A 23,278-nucleotide genomic window follows, 5' to 3' on the forward strand; every position below is an offset into this window, starting at 1 on the left:
ACTGTTTCAATGGACATCGTCTTCCCTATATTATAACTTGTGCCTTTTTAACCATGTGATTACAGTTCACATCGACATGTGTTTTCTATTTATATTTTGTGGACAAAAAAAACATGATGAATATAGTGATCACACTGCAAAATGTAATTTTAGTTCACGCAAACCTACTTGCTAGACTAGGAATCAGCAGATCTTGCCGTGTCGAAAAGCAAAAATAAAGATTCATCAAAATCATTTAAATTCATCATCACGCATTAACAGTATTGATAGATTCCTCAGAAGGTTGAGAATGTTCTCGAAGAGATCTTCCACACGATTAAAAATGCAATAACTTAAATGGTAAGAAAATACATTTCATTCTATATCTGAAAGATGATAGATTTGTACAACTTTACAAATACAAATAATGTCTGCACCAATTAGCCTGTCAGTGTAAAGCTCCTCTAGAGCCACACTATAATACACCAAGCAGAGTTTACGCCAATGGTGGAAGCCGGTAAGATCACGTGTACGAGTGTCCTTCATTTACCCATCTGTTTATTAATGCAGGCATTTTTGCCAATATCAATTTAGTTGAAGTATCTCTCCTGCAAGAATTTTTCAGACATATAATTTATGATTCGCTGCTGTTGAGTGCTGGAAAAATGCATTTACTATGGCCATCAATTTGTCAATGCTGCACCACCCTTGTGTCGGTGAATGAAGAGCGTGAGGCGGCTGTAAGCTGAAGAAGGTGGTGACACAGAGCATCAGCAAAAGCTCCGATTATGAGGGGTAAGTTACTGAAATCATCAGCAGCAGGTCCTGCGTGACTCTGACGCACGCCGTCCCAGTTTGAAACCTTTCCCTGAAGTTGCTCCTGCTGCATCAGCAACAGGGATGCGGTTACCTAATGAGAAACACACACATAAAGATTCCCAATGTTAAGGCTGCATGCTCGCCCTCAAACCCCCACAAACCACCCATGCACGTTCTTACTGTGTGATCATACTGCATTGTTTTGTATTCTAGCGATCTAGTCATCTCACTGCTGTGCCCAAGTTCCCTGCAACACACTGATTGAATTGAGCGAGGGTTAAACTGAAAGATTATGAAAGTCAGTCTTCAAGATATTTTAAAAACTATTTTTCAAAGTGTGCTGTTGATGTTTACTGTTGCCCCACACAAGCAAAACAAAAAGTGGCTTTATTTTGTTTCCTTCTTTTTGCAAACTCGAAATAAAGTCTCTCTCTTCTTTTTTTTCAGTGACCACAAACAACAACCCCTTATCTCTTCAAATGTGTGTTTTGTGTTTTGAAATGTTTGGTTTTAAATATAATCGATGTGCTTTAAAACACAAAGGGAGGCAACACAATTATCTCAGTTTGTCCCAGTTTATCGGCACCTGGAGATTTCCGGGCCAGGGGCGGTAAATGCTAGAGAAGCGCACTCACTTATCTCTATAAACACCTCGTTGATGTTAATGGCATTCTTGGCACTGGTTTCAGTGAAGATGGCGTGGATGGAGTCAGCGTAGTCCTTGGCATCCTTCTCTGGCACTTCCCTTATAAACATAAGAGGCATGTTAAATGATCATGCTACAACATGCAAATAGATTCTCTGATTTCAGGCATTAACTGATAACCATCAGTTCCCAAATGGATTCCTGCAGCTTGTATATAAAGGATTTCCCAGTTTCACAGACAACCAAACGCATGCACTGTATGTGTCTGAGCGTTTAACACGCTAACCTAAACTTAACCAATTTAGAGGACTTAAATAATGATAAAGTTGAATGACAAATAGCCAGAGATGCGACAGTATAACTGCTTTATATTCTACAAACAGACACGCAACACTAATCAGCGTGAGAACCAAAATTCCACACCATTGCATTGCATTTTAAAGGCAAATATATTATTACGATGCTTAAAATGTCTTATTTTTATACAAGATTAAGTTCCATCCAAACCAGAAACACATCATTTAATGTTCTCTAAATTCAGATCATCACATACTGCCACTCAAGCACTGCTGTATGATCTGAACTAGAGGTTCACCTGGCATCTGACAGGTCACATTTGTTTCCAGCGATGGCCACGACTATATTAGGAGGGCCGTGCTGGCGCAGCTCCTTCACCCAGTTCTTCAGAGTTTGGAAAGATTCCTGAAAATACAGGTAAACGCTTCAGTGAATGAACCAGTAATAGACAAGTATCATCAGAGCATCTCCCCTGAAAGCTTCAAGGATTGGCTTGACATTTGATGAAATGTGCTTCTTTGTTTTAGAGTAGAGTTGACTGGTGTCTTTTACGGTAAACACAAACCTGCAGCAGGCAGGCAGATTTTATTACATCCAGATATAAACAGGTGGCCGGTAATGGCTGCCGGCTTAAAGTTGCATTTACCATCCAGACATGACAGCCTCGTTCCAAGTTTCTTAAAATAATTGAAATATTACATTTATGAAATGGAAATATAAAAGGGACATGGGGGAAAAAAAATTAATTATACAATAAGTTCTTAGTGGATTAGCAGTTGACATACTCCTCAATAATACCTCTTTGGTGATGTCATAAACAATGATGGCTGCGGCCGAGCCTCTGTAGTACATCGGCGCTAGAGCACGGAACTGTGGAAAGACAGAAAGCAAGCAATAATGAGTGCAGGAAAATGTTTGACAACAAAGAGGCCTGCATGTCTGAAGCCCCTGGAACAGCCTTCATCTCAACCCAAACTAGATTCTATGATATACTGGCATCATTAATTCAACCTGCCAGGTGCCTAGGAAGCCCCCTAGTGGTCACCATGGCTTTGATTTCGCTCGAGGGCCCACGGTTCCCCCTTGATCCTGCTCACATTTCCTGTCACCTCGTCAAGTCATCCTATCAAAAACAAAGGCTTAAAAAAAAAACATCTTCAAAACAACCCTATGACTATGACTCTGTGTAAAATGAAAGCTTTTGATCAGAGTAAAGTATTTTAAAGCTCTGCTACGGGGACGACCTATCCTTAACTTTCCTTCCTATCCCTCATGTTTGGATTAGAATAGGGGATAAATGTGTGAATGTTTACTTTCACTACCAGCAGAGACAAATGAAGTCTTCTAGGCTTTCCTTGGAGTGTGACTTTTTATCCTCTACAAAAGGCACAGACTGTGGAGATTTATTAGGCTCAATAATGTTGAGTGTAACAGACACAAAACAGAGAATAAAAAGCGAGCACAAAAGGAAAGAAAGAAAGCACACACACACACACACACACACTTTGACTAGACCAAAAGGCCCACTCAGCCAAGTGGCTTCATTTAAAGGGCACGTTTTTCCACAAAGACCTCACACATGTGGTAGCCATCAGGAGAAAGATGAGCAGAAATGTGTCAAAAGCTTTTAAGAGTTTTCATATTTATGGCAGATTGTGCGTTTGATCTCAAGCCAATAGGTAATAGGTCCCGAGCCATATATAATCAAAGCAATGTGTGCGTTTTCTAAACCCATAGCAGTCCGAGAGGCTGGCGGTCCTTCAGTTTTACCAGGTTTCGGCATTTTTTTCCCTGGTACAATAATTTCTAAAGCTCATTGAAATCCGGCTCCAACAATTACCGGTAGCCTGCAAGTCATTACATTTTTAAAAATATATTGTTTATAGCAATGTGGAGTGGCATGACTGAAATATATCAGCGGCTATTGGACAGACTTCCTGGAAATGTGGAACCCACAGTGAATCCATCGTGTTAAGAGGATGACATTTTGGTGATCAGCTAACTTTTGTCTCACCATGTGTTTCACATTTTCCTGACAATCATTGGATACTTTTCATGAAGCTTGGTTCGTGTCCCCTTCACTTTTAATTAGAACAGCTTTGCAAGCCCTTATTTTTCCATTAACCTTAACAAAAAATAAAAAAAACAATGTGTCACATATGAATCCAGTATATAAAAGAAGTAACCCATGTCTAAAAAAAAGTATTTCATTTGGAACTGACCTGCCTTCCCGCCAATTTTATTTTCCCCTTTACAACACCGTGGAATAAACTATCTGTCTTGGAGTGACACCGCTACCTCAGGAAAGCACACATTCCACATAATTACAGTTGTTACTGGCCCTTTAGTCTGCCAACAGGAATCCAACTCGGGATGTTTGGCAGAGGCACTGTCTGTTTCATTGGCTGGTGTTGGTCCGCACCACTACCAGTCCTGTGTGGTCTATCCGTGCCGTAACCCACAGAATAATCAGAACAAGGCCAGATGTCTGGCCACACCGCAGTTAAAAAAAAAAAAAACAGCTCTGGTGATGCCCAGGCAAGTGCAGATTAATTGGAGAAACCGCAAGCTGTGTATACAATGAAAGGAACCTTCCTATTCAACGAGGACGCGAGATTCCTCTCACTTATTTTGAGAATTAACAGTCAAATCGGGAGGTTCTGATTGGGAGGCTGACAGCTGGGCTCTCCTTCTCTCCGTCTGCTTTGGATGAAAACACAGATGCATTTAATACCTATAAAAGGAATGTTGCCACTTTTTGGCCACATGGGAGTGAAACCAAGGATTTTTGTGACATGAAATGGGCGACAAAATAGAATGGAAGACAAGAGAATAATAATAGCGAGACTGCTGCCAAGAATACAGAACAAAATTAACAAATGGGGAAAGGGGGGGGGGGGTCATGGGGTTACAGTGACTTTCTTCAGGACACAGTAACAGCAGGTGCCTATGGGCTATTGTCCCAATACAGGCGGCGAAAATCATGACACCTCAAGAGAACAAAAAACAAACATCGTGAAAATCTAACATCTCTGAGGAGTGCAGCAGGGATTACAAAAGAGATGGTCATACGGAATGAGCGAAGTGCAGTGGAACGCTAAAGATATGCTAGATGCTAGCGGCGAGCAAGCGGAGAAAGTAGTTCCTTGTGCTACAACAGTCTCAAGGGGTAAATAGGGTGCTTGCAGTGCAACAATGACATAAATAAAGCTTTATTTCTTTCTCCTTTCATATAGCATCTGTAATTATCTTCATTTTAAATATTTGTGCAGTAAATACAAAATTATACCATCATCATTTAAACTTGGAAAAGGGGGGGGGGGGGGACTCCCGAAACAAGAGAAGTCTGCCTCAACAAAAGGTAAAGACTGCCCTCTATCGGCGGTAAAGAGTAACTACAATATTCACCTTCCCCGAGGCTGATTCAGGGAGTGTCGCCACATGAGCTCTCTCACTTCCTCCAAAACCAGGAGTGGAATAAAAACTTTTGTGATTGAGCGCAAGAAAATATTTACTCATAGTACCAAAACTGTGTGCGGTTGTGGTTTGGCGGAAACAAAGCCACACATCAAGTTTACTACCCATCAAGATTCAAGATTCAGATTTAAGATTCAAGATACTTTATCATTATGCGAACATAATAAAATCGGACTGTTGTGTAACATATGAAATATAAATGTTACCAACCCGTTCCTGTCCTGCTGTGTCCCAGATCAGGAACTTGTGCAGCTCGTTTTGGTATTGCACTGTCTTGGTCATGAAGGATGCCCTGGTGATGAAAAAGGATCCACGGTTGATATGCTGAATCATATTAAAACATTTATTCTGTTGTGGAAATTTCAACTAAATTTTAAGAGTCTAAGAATGTGAGGAAAACCACACTCACACTTCATGTTTGATCATCAGAAGGTCTAAAAAAAAATAAAAAATAGAAAAGCACTCAGATAGCGCAGACCTCTGCCGAGCAGCTTATTCCCCTCCTAATTAGATTTACACCGTCCACATGGTGAGGTCATCACCAAAAGGTTTTAAACTGTTCTTGGTACACCAACCATGAAAAGTAAAAGTGATTCAGAGTTGATGTGTATTTTTAACTGATTTTTGAATCTGTAAATGGGGTTTTCAATGTTAAAACGTTATATTCTTCCTGACTCCATTCTGGATCCGATCCAGATGAAATTTGGTGGCGAGATAGAGACCCCCACCCTACATAACTGTGACACAATTCCATAAACATCGGTCCCAGGGCAGCATAGAGAGACAACCAGTCGCACTCATCATAGTCAGTGCATGTTTCTGGAGGAAACCGGAGAACCACACAGAGAGCATGCAAATTGCATACATGCATTTACTGACGGATCAAACTGACAATACGTCAAAAGTGATGACAGATGCCTGACACGAGCTTCAAAGCAAGGTTTTAGAATTGTCTAATTTATTGTGAAATAATGTCATGGAACAACTGTTTCCATTTGTGAAGTTGGATGTAGCTGAAAGTGTAGACAGCAGCTCAAACCTACCCAATTGTTGGATTGATGTTTGGGTCAAAGCTGTCCTCCACAAATCTCCAAACAATACTCGACTTCCCGACACCCGTCTCCTGCAGAGACAAAATAAGAATTAGATTAGAGTCATGGATATATATGGATCAATTAAGCAAGGTGTTGCTTGATTGAAACAATATTGATAATTCAGTAGCAGATTTCTGTACGTGTACATTTTTTTACAAGGTGTCCAAAAGGGTGCAAAAATGAATCAGGGGATTATAAATAACATAAAAAGAGAAGTTCTTGCAAAAGAAAATCGTGCCACAAGCTGCAACATTGAACTCAAGAAAAGAAAGTGCCCCGAGGAGTGCACAAGGGTTAACTTCAAAAAGGATTAGAAAGATTACTGATGATCAGCGACTCTCGTCTCCATTAGCAGGTGGTGACGGGCGTTAGGAGCGACAACAAACACCACCGATGATGCATCAGCATGTGAACGTGCGTGAATGTCCCGGTGACTGGCAGGAAGCTAATAACGCGCCGGTAAAAACAAACAGGCAGTAACTGTGTCTGACAGTGACATGCGCGCATCATCACTGACGCGATCTGCGATATCAACGCATTAAATGGAGGTAAACAGAGTCGCCCGTCGGTGCGGCGCAGCCGTGTGAACGTACAGTACGATGCCAACAGGCCCAGCGGGACAATAAGCATACGAGTTAAATACAGTTTATGTCAACTTACCCCTAAGAGACAAACTTTTAATTCTCTCAGCGCCATATCGATTCCTCTCTTTTAAAATGAGTTGATGGCAACCACCATTGGGCAGTTTTCTCCCCCGGCAGCCTCTCTCGTCTCGAATGCTCCGTTTGCGTTTATTAGCGGTTTAATTTCATCGTGATCGCAAGCAGCCAAGTTAACATCTCAAGTATGGCTGTAAATCTCTCTGTTAATCCGCCGTGGTTGCATAGTGTCACTGTTGTAAACAGCTAGCTAGCTAGCTAACTGGGAAGACGCCGAACTATTCGGTCTCCATCTTGAACTACGAGCGCGGTCACGTGACTATCTGGGTTCTTTTTGTTTGAAGTGCACAAAGCCCACGGGCTGCGTTTGTGCTCTTTTATTTCCAGTTTGTGCTCTCAATGAGGAACAGTTGTCGGTCCGAGCTCGTTGTTATTGTACAATTCACAGGCGAACAGCAGCACCAGGAAGTTCTTTCAGGAAGTGCGTTGCTGTTTTGAGTGACAGCCGTGCGTTGGTGACAGCCCACACGGGACGACGGCAGCCCGCAGAGCCGATACTCAAGATGGCAGGTAAAAGCACTTTTTAGACAGTGGGTTCTTCAATACTGTAACTCTGTATTTGTTCTGATATTGTTTTATTTTGGACACCAGACTTCGCATTAATAATCTAGCGTCTTAGACTTCGCTGTATTTTTTTATAATCGTAGAAGAAGTAGCAGCTAAAGCAAGTCAAGTCAAGCGCAAGCCGCGTTAGCAAACTTAGCATTACTAGCCAGTTAGCTTGTTGATGAAATATGTGACTTTGAGCCAATATGTTTTTCAAAGTACAGCTCTGAATGTTTTTTTCTTCATGGCCCCACCGCTTCTACAGTTAAACATCATCTTATATTTGCAGCCTTGTTTATTATCGAGGTGTTGTTATAACAGGCTAGCGAGTTGACCTAGCTAATGTTAGCCTAGTTGCTAAACTCATTTTCAGCCATAAGCTGACCAAATCCTTCTGTATACCACTGCAAAAGGGAGGCGTTGTTCTTTACTAACGTGCTTTTGCATGCGTTATTTCAAGCGTTGTCCAGATATTTCCTTTCCGCATTAAGCAACACACTAAAGTTATCTGTTGTGTTTTTATGTTGGGGTTAGGAACATATCCTTTGCTTGCCCAGGTGTAAACATTGGTATCACCACATGCTTCTCTGTGTGGGATCTCTCTCTGGCAGCTCTTCTTTTGACAATCCTGTTTTGAATTATTGTTCTACGTCTAGGACTCGGTCGTTATTGAAACATAAATCAATAGAAAATCCCCTTGTTGTGTGGATCATGTTGCATTGAGATAACTAGTTGAATGTAGATAACAAATTCTCTCTTGATCTTTAGCCATGAAACTGAAAGCTAAGGTAAAACAAAGCCTAGTATAGATACATAGTGTAGGAAAACAAGAAAAAGTAGCTTTATTAAATCAGAGATGACCTTATTCAACTCAGATATATAACATGAACAATATTAACAGGACACTTCCATTGTTGATGTTTAGAGCATGAATGCGTGTTCAAGGTGACATTGTGACAAAAATAGCCTGAAATAAGGTTATTTTTTAATGTACAAAACATTATAAATTGCATCTGAGTGAATGGAATCAGGTGATGAGTGAAGTGTCTGTCTAGAAATGTACCTGCACGCTAAATTCAGAAATTGATTACATTTTTATTAGTGATGTTTCGAACCGATTCCTTATTTCTGCTGACACTTTTGTTCAAATTCATCCATTATTTTTTGCAAGAGCATCCCAACAGTCAGACAAACAAACAAAACCAGTCCCAGTAGATCATTGACAGAGGATTTAAAAGTGTGTACAGTACACGTAAATTCATTTTAAAAAGCCTGGCGCCTTTCTGAGAGGAACCTGAGGTATCTGAATCTGCTGAAATGTTCAATTGTTATCTTGCCTCATAGAGGAGCCAATTCTCAGTTTTACAGAGTAATAGTTCAGAGAAGCAATGGTAATATATTCTCAGACTTACTAAGATCTTATTTCCTTAATATTTTTATCATGTGTACCTGCCAAACATTTTTGTTTAGGGAGTGGTGGATTGTGTGGTACAGTGTGTTGTTGATATCTTTGCGATCCAGTATTTCCTTCTCTTTACAGGTCTATCTTTATACTTTGAAGATGGCCATGATGATGTGGATGACTGTGAGTACACTATTTGTTAACAGAACCACAATAAACAAACACTTGGAATCATTTCTTGAATATATTCTATGTGGATACCATTATTTCATCAGTGAAGGTATAATAAGTGTAATCTTTAAGGACAACCTTATTCACACGTGAAATTCAATGCTCTCAAAAGTATTTCAGGGTTTTACGCTATGCTATTATTAGCTGCTCTACAGACAAACACACACACCCTGTTATGTGTGATAGGACGTTGAAGGATTATTTGCATCCAACTGCAGAGCTAGTGTGTGTTTTATACTTGAACATTTCTGCTGTATTCAGAATTATTCGATTCACTCTTAAGATTGAGTAACTTTTCATTCAGATGTTTTTTGTAGGTAATCCCTGTGGTATTACAGTGGCGGTACCAGGGATTTAATCTATAGAATGAATTTCATTTCCATCCCACAGATGGATTTGATGACTATGGCTCAGAGTGTGATGGCATCCGCATCACAGCCTTCCTCGACGCAGGACAAGACAACCTAACTCCTCTTGGGAGGCTAGAAAAGTACGCCTTCAGTGAGAATGTCTTCAACAGGTAAATGGAGCCCTACATTTATGCTGTTAACACTCTGCATATAAATAACACAAAAGCAGGAAAATATCAGACAAAGGATTGCCCAGGAAATGTTCTTGGCTTTTAAGGATAAAACTTTATAGCATGATACAAAAACAGTTGTGTGTACTGTAGAGTGGAAAACATGGTTTTATCTCAATTAAGGCTTAGTCTTGACCTGCGAGAGTATTCTTGAAAACAGCGGTTTGGATATGCTTATTGTGCCCACGTAAACGGAGGTTTTTGGCCCTTGGCAATGAATACTTTTTAAAAACCACTTCTTTGATGGAGACTTTTAAAAATGCAGTTGTTCATATACAATGGAACCTTGGTTCTTGAACAGCATTTGAACCAATATCACAGTCGGGGGGCTTTCTTGTGTTGTCATGGTGTACGTGGGTAACTCTTTTGTTTACATGGTAACCATCTGTTCATGAGATATTCTATGCAAATGCAGATGTATCCAAAGTTTGCTTTGTGGACTCTTCACACACAATTGTTATTATTCCATCGCACTGAGGAAGAGAGACGTCAGAATGCGCTATCGAGATCAGTATTGCTGCATAATCCTAAAGTCCACAGTCGGTACAGAAACCAAAGCCAGAGATCTGGTTGGTGGGGCAACTTGGAGAACAAAGTGTTTATTGCTAAAGAATGGTGAGAGAACGTTGGCATGTCGAGGCCATCGTTGGCGTCTCTGTGTGAGCTGCTTCTCCCCCACATTGAAGAATAGACAACTCAAAAGAAGATGCACACACACATAAGCAGCTGGCAGTGTCTGTAATTCACCACATTTTTTCAGCAACAACTGTGGCTACCAGTTAGGCGTACAAACACACGCTTAATGCATGTTTGCAGACCAGCAAAGGCATCTCGTGCCTAATTCTCTATGAAGGGTGTAAACAAAATCACAGCACAACAGCTGGTACAACATACTCGACCACTTCCAGCCTGGTTTGATCACTGAAATAGCAGATACACACACACACACACACACACACACACACACAGCATGTCTCCAGCTTGTAGATCTGCTACAAGCAGAATGTTGTCAAATGTTTTGTAGATCTGCTTTTGTACTTTTGAATATTCTTTTCTTTTTAACCTCTAATTAAAAAGAAAAAAAAAAAAGCAGGATGAACAGTTGAACTTGTTTCAGTCTTAAAAGCTCTGTGGCTCAAATTACACACTGAAAAATCTCGCCGTCTGCTGCTGTGGCATCCTCTGCACATCGTTTCAACTGCCTTTTTTTAACATCTTCATGTGGACAGAGATATTTATCATGAACATACTCGTATCAATGTAAACCCATTTATGTGTGGAATCAGCGTAAGCCAGACGATTATTCGTTATTCTTTGGTGCCGATGCTTCCAGAGCATCAATGACTGCTTGTGTCTTCAGTGTGCCCTTTTGTTTACAGCAAACCTCCATTGTTTGCTTCATAGAAGCGTCCTTCTGTTGATTTGTGGAAAAAACATTATCCCTTCTCTTTGGGCTTCAATTTATGGAAGAATTTATAATGTAAAGGACATCTGGGAAATGACATGGCTGTCGCTTCTTGTAGATAAGATTGAGCCACATATTCATGTGATTTATGTCATTTTAAAAGAGTTAAAAAGTAACTGTAAAGCGAGTTTTTGTGCGATATCAGGTCATTTTTAACCCTGACACGGTGGTTTAGTGGTTAGCGCTGTCGCCTCACAGCATGTAAGTACCAGGTTTGAATCCTATCTGTGCGGCATTTGTATATTCTCCCTTTGTCTGTGTGGATTTTCTCCTGCATCCTCCCACCTCCAAAAACATGCCATTTAGGTGAATTGGCTACCCCAAGTTATCCGTAGTGTGTGTGTGTGTGTGTGTGTGTGTCTCATGGCTTAATGTTACACAAAGATGTGTTGTTTTTATTTGTTGTTCTCTGCTTCATATGAGTACATTATGTTTAAAAGTCCTTAAATTGTGTGACGCAGCCCACGCTAGAAAATGTAGACACGAGATGAACGTCTGCGATCTCAATTCTTCTCTCGGCGTGTGTTTTTCATTGTCATTGGGAGGACTGTCTGCATTCCTGCGCATTTACTAATCTCATACCTGCCTTAAATCGAGTGCAGGAATGCCAAAGGGATTACTGTCGTGTCATGAGTTTGTGGCGTCTGTCTGAATAAAGCATTACGTAACACTGGTCATATTCCAAACTGAAAACAGATTTAGGTTGGTATGTTTTATCAGGATGTGCGTTTTTATGTTGTGATACTTTCTGGGTAATACATATTGAAAACCCCTGAATGTGTTGTGAACCCATTAGAATAAGGGTTTTGATTAGTTGTATGTAAACAATTATTCCTGTTTAGTTTTCCTGATACAAATGAATGTAGTTTCTGCCTTCAGACATTTCATGCTCGACTTTACAGGGTCCACGGCCTCTTGTCGTTATAAAAGACGGATCGGTGATAGCCCTGTCAGTGTTTAAAGTGATTCTGTACCTTTGTTTATGTCTGTGAAAGCACTTTGTGAATTTTATTTCTTGAAAGGTGCTATATAAATAAAGCTTATTATTATTTGTGTTCAGTAAAGACACGCATCTAACTTAAAACTCCATTGCTTTCCAGACAGATTGTGGCTCGAGGCCTGCTTGATGTGCTTCGAGAGTTCAGCGACAATGAGAATGATTTTATTAGTGTCATGGAGACTGTTGCCAGAATGTCAGAAGATGGAGGTAGATTCTTTTTTTTATTTAATTGTCATGTCTTAAGATAATTCTGTACTTTTTAAAGAGGAAAAACTCCTCTTTACTCAAATCATACTTTCCTTCAATCCCATAAATATCTTTAAGGGATTTATCTTAACTTAAGCACCCAACACTTGCAGATCCAAATTGCACACAATGTTTTAACACTTTGTTTTCATTTCATTGTGTGTTCAGAGCCCACGGTGCGAGCTGAGCTGATGGAGCAGGTCCCCAACATTGCCATGTTCTTACATGAGAGTCGGCCCAACTTCCCAGCTGCTTTCTCAAGATACTTAGTGCCCATTGTAGTGCGATATCTCACTGATCCAAATAACCAGGTAGGCTTCCAATGCACCAACGAGCAGATTTCTCAAGTAAAAACAACCATTACTGCTGCTCAAGAAGAGTAAGCAGTCTTTTATTTTCTCAGGATTTCTTATTTTACCAAATAAGAATTGTAGAAAAATATCTTCACTGAGCAAATTCAGCTCTCGCGTTATGGTTGTGAACATCCTCTCACCTTTTCCAGGTGCGGAAGACGAGCCAGGCAGCGCTGCTCGTTCTATTGGAGCAGGGCCTCATTTCTAAAGCTGATATGGAAACCAAAGTTTGTCCTGTTTTGCTTGAACTCACAGAACCCAGCAGTGATGATGACTACAAAATTGAGGCAGTTGCTGTAAGAAACTAACTTTTTTTTTTTTTTTAAGTAAGACGTTTAGTCAGGTTCCAGTATCTTGCAAGACACAAAACAGTTTCCTCATAACATTGTCCTTATTGTATATGTTGTGAGACAGATCATGTGTAAAGTCGTCACCATGTTGGGCAAAGACACGGTGGAGCATCTGCTGCTGCCGCGCTACTGTGACCTGTGCAGCGATGCCAGACTCTTTCAAGTTCGCAAGGTAATTGCTTCCTAATGGTTTAACTGCCACCAAATGTCTAAATGCTAAGTTTTCTTTGTTTTTATACATGTACAGGATGCTTTCTGCCAGATTGCATACAGCTGAACGAACAATTGTGACCGAGCGTTCCCTCAGGATAAATTGATAAAACTGCGAGTCGTCCCTAATTGTGTTTTGTGCATCACATTAGGCCATACTGCACTGTTTGTTTCCTGTGAGGAATGTTAATTCTTTTGTGTGGCTACTGCCACAGGGTGCTAAGGAGTAGCCAAGGCAGGGGGATATTGTAAAATTCTCTTTTTGACGGTAAGACTTTATGCATTTTGTATAATTCTGTTCTGCTATAAAACTTTGAAGTTCTTCTGTTAATTCTTTTTTCATTTGCTGCTCTATCCCAAGGTCCAAAAAGATAAACGCACTAATTAATAAGAATTATTATTAGATGCTTTAGTTGAATGTAAGGTCGTAGCTACAACCTACATCCCAAAGATGTACGTTTACATTTTATATTAATCTGAAACAAGTTAAAATCTGATCTATTACTGTTAAATAGTTTAGTGTAGCGTTTCCATAATATTTTTAGTATTATATCCGTTGTTTAAGACACGGTACATGTAAGGAGTGTACATGTACATGTGTACACGACCCATTGTCTATTGGTTTGAAACAACATTTATGTGGCGGCAAAACCTTTCCTTGTCTTTATTTATTGTGTTCTTTTATTGTTTATTGCAGGTCTGTGCAGCCAATTTTGGAGAGTTTTGTTCAATTGTGGGTCAGGAGGCCACAGAAAAACTACTGGTGAGATACTTATTTAGTTTGAGACTCACTGTTCTCTGACAGAAAACCATATTTTTCTAACTTCAAATTTAGTCTTGAATTTCCTGACTGAAGGTCAAGGTTAAAATTTATTTAGAAAGCACGTTTAAATACCCAAAGTGCAATTTAAAAATCCCTAAAAAAGTAAAAAGTAATATATCAGTACATAAAACATTACAGTTTTAATACTGAAGACTTGGCTCAGCCGTGTTTGATTGCAGTGTCGTGATATTGCTGTACATTAGCTTTCCATTATTAGGCCAGTTTCTTGCTTGCTTCCTGCTGTTGAACGTCATCGTACGGAGTTACATTGATTGTTCTGTCTTTAATGCAGATGCCCAAGTTCTTTGACTTGTGCTCGGACAGTCTGTGGGGCATCAGGAAAGCCTGTGCAGAGTGCTTCATGATGGTTTCCAACTCCACCTCTCCAGAAGTGCGACGCACAAATTTGTCCCCGTTGTTCATCAGCCTCATCAGTGACCAGTCTCGTTGGGTAGGGTGCTCACTCGTCATATATTTGTATCTTCCTGTGTTCTGTGAGGATTATAGAGCCGTGGATGTATCGTATAGTATATTCTCCTCACCCCGCTCTTTTAGGTGCGTCAGGCTGCCTTTCAGTCTCTAGGGCGGTTCATCTCCACCTTCGCCAATCCCTCCACTGCAGGCTTTCACTTCAGGGAGGATGGTGCCCTACTAGAAGTTCCCAGGTGTACTTTGGACAAGTAGGAATGCCTGACTTTAACCGACACTAGAAGAGCTAAGCGTGTATTTTACAGCTGATGGTTTACTGTGATAAATCATGTGGTTCTTATTAGTTTGTTCAAACACTGCTGGACTGATTATTGCGAGAGGCACAGAAAACAACGTGCATTAAGTTCAGCTTGAGTCGACCTGACCTAGGAGAAAGGCTGTGTGCACATTTTTGCGCTTCGCGTGCGTGTTTTTCCGCTTTAGCTCTTAGTCTTGTATCCAAAGAAAGGCAGCAGTAATACTACTAGAAAATAAAAGGGGAAAGTAGTGAGAACAACTGTTGATTTAAGAAGGGAATGATTGGCTAATATGAAAATGGCGTCTGTGTCTGGCGCGTAGGAACGGATTACCGGTAATCTAGTTTCCATTATTCCTTATGGAAAATATAGCTTTGGCTTTTGAACAAATCGGTTTTCGAACAGTGTTACGGAACGAATTATGTTCCACTGTATTGGTACTTGTTTGTGTTGAATTTTTTTAAATCCTGATTATTCCATCGCCTATTTATCCTTCTACTTTTTTTTCCCACATTTCAGCAACCTCTCCCTCAACTCTTTGAACTGCTCGGACATTAGCGGCTGCCACACAGGAAGAACCGTGACTCACACGCCTCCAAATCAGGACGGCCGTGCCACGCCCTCTCCGGAGCACGCATTGTCGGCTGACACGGAGGAAATGCACTTTGATGACAGCCACATCGCTGCTCCCAGAGCGACGTTCAGCAGCTTCTCTCAAGCAGTCTCTTGTAGCAAAGCCAGCCCCACAAACACCAACAACGCTAAGAACACAAAAGAATCGGAGCACGCGGATGAGAACTTTAATTCTTTCCACTATTGGAGATCTCCTTTGCCAGACATCAGTGGGGAACTGGAGACACTCAATTGTCAGACATCTGTGGAGGAGGAGGAGCAACCTGACAATACTTGTAAGTCCATCCCCAGCAAAGCAACCAGTGAGCAGATCCAGATGGTCTTAGACCGTTTGCAGCCCCACCTGGATGACCCTGATGTGCAAGGTAGGCCTACAAAACCACAACATGCATGACGAACTATAGATTGTGGCCACTTGCATTAAGTTGTGTGTGAATTTACCCCCAGTTCAAGTCCAGGTTCTGTCGGCAGCTTTGAAGGCGGCCCAGCTCGACAGCCTGCCTGAAGTCCAGCCCGAGGAGCAGCCTGAGAGCGAGTCTGTCGAGATTCAGTCAGAAACCGATGCGAGTCCTACAACCGAGGACCAAACGGTGGAAACTCCTCCAGACTTTGAGTCGAATCCCATCCAGGAGCAAGGAGATGAAGAGACGCAGACGGAGCCTGTGGAGGAAGAACCGTACCGGGAAGAATCTCCCATTGGTTCTCCTGTTCTGGTAGGAAATGATTCAGATCTGGTTGTGTAGCTTCAGCTGCTTTAGGGTACGTGGATGAACCGATCGGATGGACTTTAGCTTATTCACTAGTTGTGTATGTGAATTTGTCTTCAGGCGTCTGAGTTGATTGAGAGATTGGAGGAGGAGGCAAAGGAAGGTTGTGCTCACAGCCTATTACTGGAGGATATGCCGAAGATCCAGGTCAGTCAAAACGTCATGCAAGTATTAATCAGAGATCAATGACAATGAATGGCTCAAACTGAACTTTCATCAGATGAATCGAGCTTCTCCTTGTACAATGATGTTCCTTTTCAATCGTCTCCAGAATGTCATCCCCCAGCAGCTGTTGGATCAGTACCTCTCTATGACAGACCCAGCCCGGGCCCAGACGGTGGACACAGAGATAGCCAAACACTGTGCCTTCAGCCTGCCGGGGGTGGCGCTCACTCTGGGGCGACAGAACTGGCACTGCCTCAAGGACACGTACGAAACCCTCGCGACAGACGTGCAGGTAGGCAGGAAAATCATTTTTGAGCCTTCCTTTGGAGCCTATGGGCGAAAAGTGGGGTACACTCTGGATGAGACGCCAGCTCATCACAGGACACTCGTAACATTTCACTTCACAAATTCACGGCCAGCACACCAGAAGGGATTTAAGAGGAATGTGGACTGAGTTCACTCTGCTTGTTCTGCCTGCTCTGGCTTTCACATGGACATGGACATGGACATCCCTCGATATATCTCGGCTTTTCTTGCCGAACATATGTAGTCGTTTATCTGCTAGATCACGGGATTCTGCGGTATGTTTAAATTTCCATTATTTTCATTATTTTATTGATAAAATATAAAATAATAAGCATTTTCTAGCCTGGGAAAAAGTAAAAAGCCAATCAGAGCATGTTGTTCTGTATCTGACTTCTAATTTATAATATTCTTGATTAGATGTCTGTTAATGTTTTGTGTTTTTCTGGTGGCGATTTATAAATTAACAACAAAAACCCGAACTAGTGCTTAACAGATTTACTGAATGACATTTCCTCTCGTCGGCTCCTAAATCAGTGAAACGCCATCTGTAGCTGGGCTCCTCTTTAGCTACTCGCTGGGCAACAGTCATCAGTGTTTTCTTGTCCATCACACTTGTTGTGTAAATGTGACAAAGACGTGGGGAACATTGTGTCATTTCACAGGACAACACTCGTTCATGCTGTTACTCATGACGTCACCACAGCGCTGAATGTCACTGCACTGCATTCGTACCAGTCTCTGGACGAGTTCAGATAAACTGCGCGTTGCCGAGGCGCATTCTGAATTCATTATTTTCCTGCATCTGCCCGAGATATGAGGGTGGATTATTCTTACCAAGACACTAAATGATTGCCGATGTAAGCATCAATGGCTTTTGGCCGATGTGTTGCAAAGTCTTCATTGCTATACTCGGTAGCTACGCAGCACTGTTTGGTTGTTGTTTCATCTGCCAACCTTCGAGCCCTGCCACCAATGGCGTGTTCTGAGAAAGTACAGCACATTTAACAAACATTAAATGTCAAGCAGACATTTTTTTGTTTTGTAGTTAAACAGCACTTCAAAAAAATAAGGTTATAAAAGTCAATTAACTATGTTTATTAACATAGTGTACATGTCATTATGTTAAAATACACACAGTTATCCCACGGGTTGGAATTCGCATTTCTTATTTTTAATCAATCAAATCAATCAATTAATCCCATTTGTGTTGCTATGGTGATCTTATAAGGGCCACCGTGCTTATTTTAACGTCTATGTTGTAGATAATAGTATTTATTTAGTGTTCGGATTGCCCTGCAGTCCTGTCATAATCAGATTTTTTGAAAGCGTAAACTGTTCAGAACTTGTAAGTTTGTACTTGAGACGATTTTAGAAACCAGGGTGAAATGAAGAAGCGCTCTTTTCTCTTCTACCTTTATGCTCTCAGTGGAAGGTGCGGCGTACGCTGGCCTTCTCCATCCATGAGCTGGCGGTTATCCTAGGAGACCAGTTGACAGCAGCTGACCTGGTGCCCATCTTCAACGGTTTCCTCAAAGACCTGGACGAGGTGCGAATAGGAGTGCTCAAACACCTCTATGACTTCCTCAAGGTGAGGCCGTAGACGCATGCGTATCTGATTCCAGTGCAAGAACAACCTTAAGGGTCGTATTAGATTTAAATGCGCTGGTTCTTGTGTATTTTGCTGCAGCTTCTGCATGCAGACAAGAGGAGAGAATATCTGTACCAGCTGCAGGAGTTCATGGTGACGGACAACAGTCGCAACTGGAGATTCAGATATGAGCTTGCAGAGTACGTCTCCTGTTACGCTTCTGTTCCGGAAAGAATCACCTTGATGCTTTGTCAGACTTCATCGGGGACTTCTGCTGCTGTAACAAAAGGAAGAAATCTTACATGACTGTCAGAGCTGATCTTAAGCGTCCTTTCTGCCCCCCCCCCCCTCCCCCCTCCAGGCAGTTGATCTTGATCATAGAGTTGTACAGCCACTACGATGTGTACGACTACCTCAGACAAATAGCTCTCACACTCTGTTCTGACAAGGTCTCGGAGGTCAGATGGATCTCGTACAAACTGGTGAGTTTGAAAATGTTTAGTGATATTTTTTCTTGCGGAGGAAATCAAATGTCATTTCAAATTCAAATCATTTTTTATTTGTATAGCGCCTGATAACAAGAGAAAGTTATCTCAGGACACATTACAGATGTAGCGGGGACAGACAGAACCCAACTTGACCCACTAGAGCAAGCTCTTGGGCGACGGAGGTGTTTTCTAATACCAAAGTATCGCTGTTTCCATTCATCTCTGAGTTCCAGAGATTACTGATGGGCTGCTACCTGTATGAGGCTATGGGTTCGGTCTATATAAACCCCTCCCCTTCTTCTGCCCATTCTCTCTTCTCTTCGCTTTCCTCAGCTCCCTGGCACCAGAGCAGCAGATCAGCTGATCCTCCCATTGCTTCCTTTTGTTATGAATAAATAACCTTTTCTTTGTCGTTGCTGCAATTCAGTCTGGGTTTTGTTCCTCCACAAGGAAAACGTCCCTTGAACAGGCAGAAACCTTGAACAGAACCTATGACTCTTAGTGGGCGGCCATCTGTCTGGACCGGTCGGGTTGAGAAAGCGAGAGAGAGACAATGACAGAGAGGGAGAGGCGGAGACAAGGACAGTTAATTACTTCAGCAAATATTGATGAAGATTCTATTTTGTCTTTACGTTTTATCTCCCTTATTTTTCTCTTATTCTGTTAGCTTTGTTGGTCCAACAACTTCTGAGCATTGTCATGAAGTAACTGCTTCCAACACTGCTGAGCGATTTGCTGCAGGTTTAGACTGAAAACCCGTCTTTGAATTGTGTCATTGACTCCTGCCTTCCTTTTCAGATTGTTGAGATCCTCCAAAAACTATATACATGTGGGTCTGATGATCTGGGCTTGAACTTCATCAATGAGCTCACTGTCAGGTTCTGCCACTGCCCCAAGTGGGTCGGCCGGCAGGCCTTCGCCTTCATCTGCCAGGTGAGTAGTTCTCATCTCCACAGTGCAGTGCGGCTTTCTGATGATCAGCTGATTCACTGTCTCTTTTTTTTATTCTTCTAGCTGTTTTTATTTATTCTCCTTTATATCTAAACACACACCTTCAACGTCTGGATTAAAATAAATACAGGGGGTCGTCGATTTTACGGCCACACTGGTCTGTTGTTGTTTTTTCTCTGCTTACGAGGTGTTTTTGCGAGCGAACAAATCGACTGTACGACAGTTTCTGCAGTCTCACCCACGATGTCTACCGAGAGGAAAATGTCTCTTTCTACTGCGATATTTTCCGTATCGCGACGCAGCGTAATATACTTACCGTAATTTAACATGGGGCGACTTACGGCTGAGTCGGCATATGACAAAACCCTCAGAGCCCCATTGTCATTGTAAGTCGGCGACTCCCCTGTAATAACCAAAAGTACATGTTCCTTGTTACTGGGCAGTATTCCTAAATGGACTCTGACCGGTTTACCTCGAAGTTCTTCATCCTTGTGTTTTGTCTGACTGTCTCCGACTGTAGGCTGTGGTGGAGGAGGACTGCATGCCCATGGACCAGTTTAGCCAGCACCTCCTGCCCAGTCTGCTCAGCCTGTCGTCGGACCCGGTGGCCAATGTCCGCGTACTGGTGGCCAAGGCTGTACGGCAGAGCATCATGGAGAAAGGTAAAGGGCAAACCAATGAACTGATTCATGTTGTGCTTTTTTGGGGAAAAGGCAGTGAAGTTTTTATTGCTAGTAAATACCTTGATGAGACCTAAACTTTCCTAACTGATGAATAAATGTTCATTGGTTCTTCTTGAAGATGTAAATTCTTCTAACGGGTCAAAAACGCTCTATTAGCCCCGTTTCAAGTGCAGGAATTTTTGTCATTTGAAAAACCTTGGAATGTTTCCTCCAAAATTACGCATGGGAAGATAATTTCCCTCAACCCAAACTTCCCCTGAAAAAGTATTGTGTGGGTTTTTTTTTTCTCATCCTTCAGTGGCTCGTAAAGTCTGTTCTACATTTAAAAAGTTCTCTTTTTCGGGGTTCACAATTGTCTTTGCTAAAATTCTTGTTTAATTTAGAAAGTAGTAGCGCGTGAGGAGCAGCAAAGACATGCGAAGATGTTGCTGGAAAAATGTCAAATAATTTACTGAAACTGTTGGATATTGAGGCTTTTAGAAACTGTTACTCAGACTGAATTTATTTTGGATATATTTGCGTCTTCCTTTTCATACCAGTAACTGTTGCCTTGAACAATCCGTTCGGTGTTGCGCGTGTTTTCAGCGTTCTTCAAGGACCCCGGCTGTGCCTACTCTGATGAGCTGGAAGAGACCGTGATGGCTTTGCAGTCCGATAAGGACCGCGACGTCCGCTTCTTCGCCGGCCTGGACCCCAAAAAAGGCTTGATGGAGACGGCTCCCCTGATTTAGCCTTTAGCATGCCTGTCTTACCTACCTGTCTGTCTGAGTGGCACGCAGTCAGCGTAACCTGTAACACCAGCACCCGACCAGATCCTCAACCACTCGCCTGCTGGACAGACCTGCACAGACGACCACTTAAGAATGGTATCCGTTGTTGGGATAACCGTGATGAACTTAGGAGCTCGCTCAAACAACGCAGCGCGGCCTCTGGTCGGGCACGACGTAGCGCACGTTGCATTCTCAACGCAGGATGCATTCTTCTCAGAGATCTTCACAAATGAGCAGGACTCAGAGTTTCGCTTGCACCACTTTGTGGATGCTGCTGCATTTACGCCTGAACTTGACCCCCCCTCCACACTAACCCTGACACAATTCTCCCCCAATCAAGGACTTGTAAAAACTACAATGGGCTCCTTCTCTCCAAAGCTTGTAAAAAGTTTGATATTAAATTGTTGAATTTCTTATTGTGAGTTTCTTAAGGAACAAGTGGAGCGAGGTCTGCCTGACTTTGTGCACTAACTCAGGGGACTCATCGGAACCTTAACAGCATTATTCGCTTCTGGACCCTTCCAGTGGTCTGAGCAACCATGTAGCTCTGCTCGCGTCTGTCTCCTCGTTTCCTTCTGAATGCCTCCGTCTCCTCAGGCATGTCCTCTGGGTTCCACCCTTCCACCTTCCCTGGTCTTCAGGGACCAATGAAACCACTACTGCTGCACAGAAGGAACGGTGATTCCGCCACTCGGCCCAACTCTCGGTTTTGACCATTGAGCAGCTAACGTTGGTTGGCTTTCCTGTACTCGTAGTATTAGTCGTTGCGTTAAATAAAACCAGCTTCTGAGCCACAATAAATGAACGCAAAATATACTTGGACCATTCAAAATGTAGCCGTTACGGCATCAGCTGTTACTCCGTCCGACCGTGATGCGCACTGCGTGCGTCTACTGGCCCCCGTTAGCTTAATTGGAACTCAACAGGACAATCAGGAAGTAGGTCATGGAATATATCGCACAAACAATTCAGCGTTCAGGTGATAGGAAGTTACTAACCTGCTTCGCATGTCGCCTCCTCAGACGGTTAACCTAGACTGCAAAAAGTGATCAAATACAAAGGGAAGCCTGTTTAATTAAAATCTGCTTCTTTTTTATTGCACTGTTTTAACCATTTTAACCTATAATATTGATAAATACTTGCCAGATTTTGAAACTTCCATTTCTCCTGGAATAAGGGGGGGGGGGGGGGGGGCATTGTCAGAAGGACCAGGCAGACTGTTATACTTGTAGGAGTAAAACCCCGACCTTGACGTGTTTGAAAGAACCCTTCCCCTCGTCTTTGCTCGCCAAAAATGTGACGCAACGCGTCTCCCACACGACGGCAGATTAACAAAAATACCTCCGGACATGACTGGCCAGCGCGTCGTACGCAGAGGGACATCCGCGGATCAATCCGGTTTTGTTTGAATACCGTTGCTGGGATTGCTTTTCATTCATTCTGTGGTTTTTGAATTCAACAACTCAAGGGCTCGCAGTGAATGACAGGGTGACAAATTGTAGAAAGAGTACGAAAGCAAGCATGTACTTGGACTATGCATGCCCCCCCCTGCCCCCCGCCCCCACCTGGTGTACAGTCTATTCCATTTCCTTAAGGTGACCTCCTGATAATGAACTATGTGACCGGTAGCATCCAGTGGCTCTGACTGACCAGCAGGATAAGAGGAATGGCTGTTACGAAACTGAGACGGCCGAGCATTATTTCCGTCTCGGTGGAAAGATTTTAAGTATGAGGTCACTCAAAACTCGTTTGTACAGCTTAAACCTGTGGAACATAGTTAGTGTGAACGGAGCCGAGGCCAGTGTGTGTGTGTGTGTGTGTGTGTGTGTGTGTGTGTGTCGGGATCAGCCACCAAGTCACTTTTTATTTGGTCCACTGGAGCTTGTTGTTTTTCCGTCTGCTGTAAATGGTAACCCCCCCCCCCCCCCCGTTTGCTCTTGAACGTAGACCTAACTTGAAGACTTG

At 42.3% G+C, this 23,278-nt stretch overlaps 2 protein-coding genes across 2 annotated transcripts; one reads left to right on the top strand and one right to left on the bottom strand.

Moving 5' to 3' along the window:
• Positions 1-791: 791 nt before the first annotated feature.
• rab22a (RAB22A, member RAS oncogene family) lies at positions 792-7,046 on the bottom strand. The gene is made up of 7 exons (XM_068742211.1): positions 6,973-7,046; positions 6,262-6,341; positions 5,429-5,510; positions 2,540-2,611; positions 2,040-2,146; positions 1,434-1,543; positions 792-889 (listed from the first exon to the last, which is right to left on the bottom strand). Exons 1-7 carry the CDS (start codon positions 7,006-7,008, stop codon positions 792-794), a joined length of 585 nt encoding a protein of 194 aa, XP_068598312.1. The 5' UTR covers positions 7,009-7,046.
• Positions 6,850-21,690, top strand: ppp4r1l (protein phosphatase 4, regulatory subunit 1-like). The gene is made up of 21 exons (XM_068742210.1): positions 6,850-6,860; positions 7,420-7,541; positions 9,118-9,162; positions 9,601-9,730; positions 12,356-12,462; positions 12,670-12,812; positions 13,004-13,150; positions 13,269-13,376; positions 14,112-14,177; positions 14,530-14,688; positions 14,793-14,917; positions 15,482-15,960; positions 16,043-16,308; positions 16,423-16,509; positions 16,634-16,819; positions 18,260-18,421; positions 18,521-18,621; positions 18,783-18,903; positions 19,708-19,842; positions 20,381-20,522; positions 21,129-21,690. Exons 2-21 carry the CDS (start codon positions 7,535-7,537, stop codon positions 21,272-21,274), a joined length of 2,862 nt encoding a protein of 953 aa, XP_068598311.1. The 5' UTR covers positions 6,850-6,860; positions 7,420-7,534; the 3' UTR covers positions 21,275-21,690.
• The last annotated feature ends 1,588 nt before the right edge of the window (positions 21,691-23,278 follow it).

Source organism: Brachionichthys hirsutus, chromosome 8 (genome assembly GCF_040956055.1).
Source record: "Brachionichthys hirsutus isolate HB-005 chromosome 8, CSIRO-AGI_Bhir_v1, whole genome shotgun sequence".
NCBI lineage: Eukaryota > Metazoa > Chordata > Actinopteri > Lophiiformes > Brachionichthyidae > Brachionichthys > Brachionichthys hirsutus.

Bases quoted from the DNA above. Each gene is read 5' to 3' on its own strand.
- rab22a (XM_068742211.1), bottom strand. From the start codon at position 7,008: ATGGCGCTGAGAGAATTAAAAGTTTGTCTCTTAGGG. The intron at 5,511-6,261 runs GTAGGTTTGAGC...TTTCATCACCAG, and splicing joins AACATCAATCCAACAATTGG to GGCATCCTTCATGACCAAGA. The intron at 1,544-2,039 runs GTGAACCTCTAG...TATGTTTATAAG, and splicing joins TGTGACCTGTCAGATGCCAG to GGAAGTGCCAGAGAAGGATG.
- ppp4r1l (XM_068742210.1), top strand. The intron at 14,178-14,529 runs GTGAGATACTTA...TCTTTAATGCAG, and splicing joins AGGCCACAGAAAAACTACTG to ATGCCCAAGTTCTTTGACTT. The intron at 14,918-15,481 runs GTAGGAATGCCT...CCCACATTTCAG, and splicing joins CCCAGGTGTACTTTGGACAA to CAACCTCTCCCTCAACTCTT.